Consider the following 9,766-nt stretch of genomic DNA (forward strand, 5'->3'; position numbering starts at 1 on the left):
AATATTGCAACCCGTTATCCACACCACCCCCCACCCCCCAAAGAGATCTCAGTGCTCATGCAACTCTGGCATCTTGAACAACCAATTTTAAACTCACTCCTTCAGCAGTTGTGCCTTCAAAAGCCAAAACCCTAAACTCTGGCATTCATCTCCATTCAACCTCCAACTCTCAATCCTCCTTTAAGATGCTCCTTAAAAATACCTCGAGTACTCCTGAAAGAATAAATTTTGCCAAAGCTTTGGGTCTTGCACTCATCAGGACAATATGCAAGAAATCCCAAACTGAAAGGAAAATGCATTGATACTGCATGGAGAGCCGGGGGACTCCGCCCACTGATTCAGGACTGGGCACTCAGTGTAAAACACACGCCTACAGCAATGAGGTTTCCTGGATTGCTAAGGAAAAAAAAGTGAAAAGTTAGGGATTCTGGGGAGTTTGTCAGGGCAGATGCTGACAGGATATTTCCCTTCACAGGGGCATCTAGAACTGAGGGCACAGTTACAAATAAAAGGGTCTCCCATTTAATATGGAAACTTCTGAGGGCCATCACTCTCTAATTCCCCACCTCCAAAGGGCAGTGGAGGCTGGGCCATGGAATATAATCAAGATGGAGTCTCACAGATTTTCAAACTGGGAAAGAGTCAAGGGAACAGACAGGAGCATGGAGTTGAAGCCACAATCTCATTGAATGGTGAAGCAAGCTCAAGGGATTTACTTCTGCTCCTAGTTCTTATGTAACTTTTTAAAAAGTGGCAGCATTAAATTATGTACGCATTCTTTGCGCCAATCTCAATACATAGGGATTTACAGACACACACAGATACATGATTTTTTTTATTCAGAACCCACAATCATAGTAAAAACAGTTACATTTAAACTAATTGGTCACATTCTACTAAAGATTGTCAGCTTTGGTCAGAATGGGAACCCCTGGCTCAGTCCATTTAGAGAAAGGAAAGGGAAGGTTTTTTTTGGGTGGTGGGGTGGGCTGTGGCAGAGGCAGTGGGGAAGACAAGGGAAAACACCAAATACAGGAAAGACCAACACTTCAGTAACCATTCGTGAGACAATTCCACTCACCCCGTTCCTCCAATAAATTGAGACTCAATATCCAAAAGATCACACTTAATACTTGGAGCTGCTAGGGTTTTGTGAATGAACTTACAGGTCTGTTAAGTGACAGTGCTAAACTTAAAGCAAGCACGCTTTGGCAGGTTCACAAGAAATCGACGGCATGAGACTAAAATTGAACAAATGCACGCTTAGCACAAATTGCACTGAGTGCTGAGCACAGGCCCAAGGCCTGTTAGCCTCCTTAGGCAGGCTGTCTACTTTAGCAAGTGCAGCAATGGAGGAATAGACCAGGCGGCTCCTGTCTCAGTGTTAATGAGATCTCCACGTAACTTTCTGACCATCATTCAAATAGGTTTGATCAGAACAAAGTAGATCAGCACCTGGAGTGTATCTACACAATGGCTGAGTGGCATGACCGCTAGGCTATTACTTCAGACACTCAGGTAATTTTCGGGGGACCATGGCAGATGGTGGAATTTGAATTCAGTTAAAAAAATGTGGAATTAAGAGTCTAATGATGACCATGAAACCACTGCTGACGTCATCAAAGCCCATTTGGTTCACTAATGTTTTTTAGGGAAGGAAACAGTTGTCCTTACCTGGTCTGGCCTACATGCGACTCCAGGCCCACAGAAATGTAGTTGACTCTGAACTGCCCTCTGGGCAATTAGGGATGGATAATAAATACTGGCCTAGCCAGCAACAATCCCATGAATGAACTAAAAAAAAAAATAGGTAACCATTTGGGATTCAATGGGGACTAGATTTCTGGATGAATGAACACTAGGCAATAGATATTGCATTAGCTCTTAACAGGAAGAACAGTGGCAGGAGTTTGGAAACTGTGAAACATCAAGAGCTGCATCCCAACTCATCAGAACAGGATGTTCAAACATTAACTATACCAACATTCCAAACAACCAGCAACATCACTGGCTTGAGATTTAAGAACAGAGACTTAATAGAGTTTTCAATCATTGCAGGGAACCACCCCGAACTTTAACGACACAAAGAAGAGAGTCTGGCTTGGCCTCCCTCACATCTCTGATCTAGGTGTGTCTCGTGCCCACTTTAAATAATTTAATTGCCAAGTAGAGCACAGTGTTAAGGGCAGCAAAGAAATCATTACAATAAACACAGTGTGCATTGGTTGCTGGGTATTGCTTCAGTGTGAAGGTGCAGAGTGTGGGGGGGCTGCAGGCCGTACCATCACCTTGTGAAATGACTGGGTCCAGCCTGCGATACAGTGGGCAATTCACTATGGAATGTAAACAAGGGTGGTCAGCAGCTCTTTAGTGAGTGTTGAACAATAAAAGAGTTTCTGTGCATTTAGGATTGTTGGTGTGGTATTCTTCTGTCTGCTCATTTCAGACTGGTTGCAGTTCAGTGTGTAAAAGCTGCTTTAGGTTAGATGAAGATTGGGAAGACTGATCTAATCATTCTGAAGGTGACAAGGATTTATTCTATTGGCTGTGATCAGAAAACATTCCAGTTTATGAAAGACCAGTTATTGTTAAATGTCCCTGTGGAGTTTAGTAAATACAGTACTTGGCTAATGTAATTCACCAAAATGATACTGAATTTGGAGGAATTACAGCTGATTGCAAACCAAACCAGTTCTGTTATAGACTAAACAAATGCAAGGGGTCAGGGGCTGATCCTACAAACAGATGGGGGAGCTATTGGAGGAGGCCCAGGCAGCTGGAGGCCTCCGGAGGACAATCAAACAGTAACGTTCCAATTATTCACAAAGGCAAACAATTTAATTTTGGCAAATTGAGATCACTTTCCATCTGTTTCCCAAACCCACCCCACCTCAATTTCCTTAGTAGAATATGACCTCTTTGCATGTAATGTTGCATAAAGTATAAAAACTAAAACATTGACAAAAGGGTTTTTTAAAAAAAAATGTCTCCTATCCAATATATTTGACGCAATTTCATAATCCTTAACCTGTCAACATACAAACATTAACCAGTGTCCACTGGCAAATAGAACAAAGAAACAGGCTGCAGCAGAAAACAATCAATGACAGGTCAGAAACTAATAGCCAGAAAATACCAACTCCAGGAAACATGGTTACAGATCACAGCGTCTAAACACATTCAGTGCTTTTTCAAGAACATGTGAGAAAGCATTCTAAAGCTGAATGCCATCAATAGTACCCAGATACTCGATTATTATATATGCAACAGCAATATGTCTATAAAGTGTACGTAGCAGCAAATAAAGCTTTGGAAAGTCAGCTGTGCAAGGCAGCAGAGAATGCATTGAACTGTGAGAGTCAATATTTGTTTTCACAGAGCTCTCGCAGATTCGCAATGATGTGCAACAGAGCAAGCAATCCAGGAAGAAGTGACTTACAAACTACACAACTTAGTTTGGGTGCTGAACACGGTGTGAATCCAGGCAGGACCATACAAACCGGGGGACTCAGTGGCCTTTCAAGCCCAAGGGAAGCCAGGTATTGAAGCCCAACTGGAGTTAAAAGGCAGACAGTACACTAGCACAGAACAGGGATTGGGGAAAGAGATGTGCTTAGATCATGCTCCAAACCAAATTCCTGAACCAAGGAATATAGCCTGATAGGTCACATTGGAAAACAAGCCTTGGAATAGCTTGATTGAGATCTTGGGTAGGTTTCACTTCACCAGCCCCCATGGCACTGGTCAGTAAATGATGATGATTGTAAGTCAGCTCAGGTAGGCTATCAGTGAAGTCACATGGGTGAGAGCATCGCCAACACTCACGAGAACAGTTTACAGACTGAGAACAGGCACTTGCATGTATTTTAAGCCTTGTAGTTCACAAGGGAGGTTTATGGAAAACTGCATTTTAAAATCTGTGTCAAGGTTAAGAGTTTAATAAAAAAAAAAACCTGCAGGACTTGAAAAAGTTGGCAACACTGGGTACACTTGTGTGTGACAGTCACCAGAAGAGATTCTGGTCCCTGATTATAACCAGTTTATATGCACACAGACTGATGAGGGTAGTGGTAATATTATATAGACAGACATAGTGCAGCCCATGTGCCTGGTGAACTGTTACTGGGCTGCCTTCGGGGGATTCAGTGGGGCCAGGTTTCTCATCTTAAAGTAGGATACCAGCTGCTTGGGCACTTCTGCCAGTACCATCTGGGCCAGGGCTTCCTTGGGAGCCTAGGAAAGAAACAGGTAATAAATAAAAATCAGTGTTAACCTTGAGGTAGATAAACACTGGCCTTTACACAGCATCTCACTAGTGCCCACAGTCTCACACAACAAATCACTGTCACTTCAGTGACCTATTAAATTTCACAACCTTCCCGTCAGTGCATGAACAAGGATATGAATTACAAAAAAGTAACTAACAGACAAAATAAGGAATTATTTTCTAAAATTGATACACTTTATCCTTATCTGAAGGAGGATATTCTGGATATGAAGGAGGATTACCAGACTGATTCTTGAGATGACTGGGCTGACTGACTGAACTGAGACACTAAACTGGTTTGGATTATATTCACTGGAGTTTAGAAGAATGAGAGGGAATCTCATAGGAACCTATAAAATTGTAACAGGACCAGACAGGGTCAATGCAGGAAGGATGTTCCAAGTGACTGGGGAGTCCGGAAACTGTTTAAAGATACAATGTTGGACTGGGATGAGGAAACATAGAAGAAGGGGCAGGAGGAGGCATTCAGTCCTTTGAGCCTGCTCCACCATTCATCATGATCATGGCCGATCATCCAACTCAACAGCCTAATCCTGCTTTCTCCCCATAACCTTTGATCCCATTCACCCCCAAGTGCTGTATCTAGTCGCCTCTTGAATACATTCAATGTTTTGACATCAACTACTTCCTGTGGCAATGAATTCCACAGGCTCACCACTCTTTGGGTGAAGAATTGTCTCATCTCCATCCTAAATGGTCTATCCTGAATCCTTATCCTGTGACCCCTGGTTCTGGACACACCCACCATCGGGAACATCCTCCCTGCATCTACCCTGTCCAGTCCTGGTAGAATTGTATAAGTCTCTAGGAGATCTCCCCCTCATTCGTCTGACAATCCTAACCTAGCCAATCTCTCCTCAGACGTCAGACCCACCATCCTCGGAATCAGCCTGGTAAACCTTCGCCGCACTCCCTCGAGAGTAAGAGCATCCTTCCTCAGAAAAGGAGACCAAAACTGCACACAATATTCTAGCTGTGGCTTCACCAAGGCCCTGTACAACTGCAACAACACATCCCTGCTCCTGTATTCGAAACCTCTCGCGATGAAGGCCAACGTACCATTTACCTTCTTTACCGCCTGCTGCACCTGCATGTTTACCTTCAGAGACTGGTGCACAAGGGCACCCAGGTCCCGCTGCACACTCCCCTCTCCCAATTTACAGCCATTCAGGTAGTAATCTGCCTTCTTGTTTTTGCTTCCAACGTGAATAACCTCACATTTATCCACATTATACTGCATCTGCCATTGATTTGCTCACTCACCCAATCTGTCCAGATCATGCTGAAGTATCTCTGCATCTTTGTCACAGTTCACCCTCCCACTCAATTAGGTATCTTCTGCAAATTTGGAGATGTTACATTTTGTTCCTTCATCCAAATCATTAATATACATTGTGAATAGCTGGGGTCCCAGCACTGATCCCTCTGGCACCCCACTAGTTATCGCCTGCCAATTTGAAAAGGAGCCATTAATTCCTACACTTTGTTTCCTCTCTGCCAACCAGTTTTCTATCCATCTCAATACACTTCCCCCAGTCCCATTCACTTCAATCTTGCGCAATAATCTCTTACGCGGGATTTTGTCAAACACTTTCTGAAAGTCCAAATATACTACATCGACTGGCTCCCCCTCGTCTACTCTACCAATTACACCTTCATACAATTCCAACAGATTTGTCAAGCATTTCCCCTTCGTAGATCCATGCTGACTCTGTCTGACCCTGCCACTGCTTTCTATATGCTCCGCTATAAAGTCCTTGATAATGGATTTGAGAATTTTCTTCACTACCGATGTTAGGCTCACCGGTCTATAATTCTCGGTTTCCTCTCTCCCTCCCTTTTTGAATATTGGAGTGATATTAGCCACCCTCCAATCTGCAGGGACTGTTCCACAGTCTATAGAATCCTGGAAGATGACCACCAATGCATCCACTTTTTCTACAGCCACTTCCTTAAGTACTCTGGGGTGTAGATTATCAGGCCCTGGGGATTTATCCACCTTCAATCCTATCAATTTTCCTAGCACCATTTCTCTACTAATATTGATCTCCCTCAATTCTTCCCTCTCACTAAATGTCACAGAAATGTCTACATTCAGAGAGTGGTGAGCCTATGGAATTCTGTGTTACAGAAAGCAAGCTGAGCCAAAACACTGAATGATTTCAAGGAGGAGTTCATAGAATCCCTACAGTGTGGAAACAGGCCCTTCGGCCCAACAAGTCCACACCGACCCACAGAGTATCCCACCCAGACTCATCCCCCTATAACCCACTTAATCTACACATCCCTGAACACTACGGGCAATTTAGCATGGCCAATCCACCTAGCCGGCACATCTTTGGACTGTGGGAGGAAACCGGAGCACCCGGAGGAAACCCACGCAGACACGGGAAGAATGTGCAAACTCCACACAGACAGTCACCTGAGGCTGGAATCGAACCCGGGTCCCTGGCATCGTGAGGCAGCACTACTAACCACTGAGCCACCGTGCTGCCCTTAGTTATAGTTCTTTGGACTAAAGGAATGAGAGAGAGGGTATGAGGAGAAAGTGGGAACAGGCTATAGACATGGATGATTAGCTAGTGGAGCAGGCTCAAATGGCCAAATGGCATCCTCCTGCTCCTATTTTCTATGTTTCTACAGAAAATGGCTAGAAATTGGAACTAACTGCTAACACGAGTAGTTGGTGCAGGCAGCATTGATGTATTTTAGGGGAGACTTGATGAATCTTGGAAGGAGTAGGATTCCAGGGTCTGGTTATTTTGGAAGGGGAGGGGTGAGGCATGGGGGCAGTAATCAGAGTTGGAGGGGGCTGCTGTGGAGCAGCAGCACCAGCAGAGACCACGTGGGCTGAATGGCCTGTTTCTGCACTGAAGACTCAAAGTTGAGTCAGACCTTAGTCTACCCAACGTACAGTGTCTAGCTAATCTAGTCGCAGGAAGCAAGATTCAATATCATGCTCAGTGCAACAACTGCCTTTAAACACAGCAGCCAAGTCGTATGCAGCAAGCTCCCCCGAGTAGTAATACAGTAACAGCCAGACAATTGGATTCATTGATGTGAATAGACAAATAAATATTGGCCAGAACACTGGGCCAATACCTCCCAGATAATTCCCCTGTTCTTCCTTGGAATAGTGCTCTGGAGTATTTTACATCCACCTGATACAGCAGCTGGGGTTTAACTCTAAAATGTGAAAAACTAAACACACAGGAGTCTTATTCGGCCAGTGCAGTCCACGAGCTCTCCAGCTAAATCCACAGCCTAACTCTATGAATGTAGCCCTTTAAAATACAACATCTCCATTTTCGAGTGCTGCTTAAATGCAGGGTGGGCGGCTGCCTCTATCATCCTTCCAGGCGGGGAGTTCCAGACCCACCCACCTCTGAGTGAAAAATTTACTCCTCAACTCAACCTCAAATTTTTCCAATTACACCAAATCTGTTTATGGACCTTGCAGCTAGTGGAAACTGCATGCATTAAGTCCTCATCCAAATCCTTAACATCAAAGGGTCAGCCTGTACCTTGTGGCCCAGCCTTTGGAGTGGAATTTGAAATCACTAACCACTGTCTCCGAGGTGACTGCTACACACCATAGCTGCATGTGAAGACAGTGAAAGCTCAGGCATGTGGTTAGATTCACACAGAAGAGTTCCAGACAGTGATATTCCAGAGGGTGGGACTGAGCCCAGTTTAACACCCAGTCTTTCCTACTTACATTCTGAAACTGTCTGAAGGGCACAAACTGCACAATGTCTCGAGCAACATGCTCCCCAGCCAGTGACTTCAGGACACCATTGTCACCATCAAGGAACTCCATGGCTTTGAAATCCGCGCTGCCAACACCAACTATAATGATGGACATAGGCAACTTTGAGGCTTCAACAATTGCATTCCGCGTCTGGTCCAAGTCAGTAATCTCCCCGTCAGTGATAATCAGCAGGACGTAATATTGCTAAAGGGGGAGGAATCAGAAACAAAGCAAGAGAGATGATGCAAGTACCAAGATCCTAAGAACTTATTCCCCCCAACTATCCCCCCACCCTCAATTTTCCCAGTAAATTTCTTTTAGACAGATGAAGTAAGTTTCACAGGCACCCAAAACTCCACTCCCTTCTCCTAAATGTTCAATAAATGAGCTATTTAACTGCAGAAGACCATGCCTATAGGCAATCACAACTGGTATCGCAAGGCACAAACGTTCCAGAGATGGGTGCAGGGTCAAAAAAAAAATCACTGGATAAAGATGAATAGGCTGGGGCTATTTTCCCTGGAGCGTCGGAGGCTGAGGGATGACCTTATACAGGTTTATAAAATCATGAGGGGCATGGATAGGGTGGATAGTCAAGGTCTTTCTTCTAGGGTAGCGGAGTCCAAAACTAGGGGGCATAGGTTTAACGTAAGAGGGGAAAGATTTAAAAGGGGCCCAAAGGTAACATTTTCATGCAGAGGGTGGTGCGTGTATGGAATGAGCTGCCAGAGGAAGTGGTGGAGGCTGGTACAATTACAACATTTAAAAGACATCTGAATGGGTATATGAATAGGAAAGGTTTAGAGGGATATGGGCCAAATGCTGGCAAACGGGACTAGATTGATATAGGATATCTGGTCGGCATAGATCGAAGTGTCTGTTTCCATGCTGTATATCTTTAAGGGTCTAAGAGCAAACCTTGGCAATGAATAGACGCCCCCCCACCCAACTGCAGGCCCTACGTACTGACAAAAATCCATCCGAGCCCTATTAGTTGCGACTCAGTGGAACGTGGAAAGGACTGATCCATGAATTGAACCATGGAATCTCCCCTTACCCAGGACTGACTGATCTATCGATCAAGGGGTCCATTGTAACAACTCGCCCATGGCTCTTTCAACATCACAAAGCCTGGACCCCTCTTTCATTCAGAAGGGGGAGGGCAGGAGGAATACCAGCACCCCCAATGTCACACACCAGCAGGACTGGAGTCACCTGTAAGCTACACTGAATAAGCAGATTCCCAAAGGATATCGAGAACCAGTTCTTTAATATCAAACCTGACAGGTTTGTGCGACCAGTTTTTCTGACACTGGGCATGAAAATTCAGATTTTTTTGATGGAATTTCACAGAAGTCACTGCAAGATCCAAACTAGTTATGACACGGCCTCACAAAGCGCAGATGATGGGATTAAAAAATATCAAGACCGTAAGCATATTTCCACATAGCAAAAACACTGCCTTGGGAAACATTTAACACGAGCTATCTGGCACCACGTCCCCTCCATAATGCAGCGATGACAGCTTATCTCGACATTGCTGTGGACACAGCCCAGTAAGAGCAGTACAAACTACCAGCCTCTCCCCACCTACCCCTGCCAATCCCTGCAAAAATCTCTCCTGCAAGTTCCCTTTATTCAAGAATTATTGAAGGATGTATGGGGTTTTGCCTGCAATGATCTTGTCCCAGGAACAAATTAAAAATCCAGAGATAGTAGGAACTACA

At 44.5% G+C, this 9,766-nt stretch overlaps 1 protein-coding gene across 9 annotated transcripts in view; it reads right to left on the reverse strand.

Moving 5' to 3' along the window:
• Positions 1-822: 822 nt before the first annotated feature.
• The window catches only part of cpne1 (copine I), a 275,222-nt gene continuing 266,278 nt past the window's right edge, over positions 823-9,766 (reverse strand). For all 9 annotated transcript variants that reach the window (XM_020516964.2, XM_020516961.2, XM_048608607.1 and 6 more), the window contains 2 exons: positions 8,007-8,243; positions 823-4,233 (listed from right to left, as the gene is read on the reverse strand). In XM_020516964.2, coding sequence (XP_020372553.2) covers positions 4,120-4,233; positions 8,007-8,243 — 351 coding nt within the window. In that variant the 3' untranslated portion in view covers positions 823-4,119. The remainder of the gene's footprint in view (positions 4,234-8,006; positions 8,244-9,766) is intronic.

Source organism: Rhincodon typus, chromosome 19 (assembly GCF_021869965.1).
Source record: "Rhincodon typus isolate 14 chromosome 19, sRhiTyp1.1, whole genome shotgun sequence".
NCBI classification, from domain to species: domain Eukaryota; kingdom Metazoa; phylum Chordata; class Chondrichthyes; order Orectolobiformes; family Rhincodontidae; genus Rhincodon; species Rhincodon typus.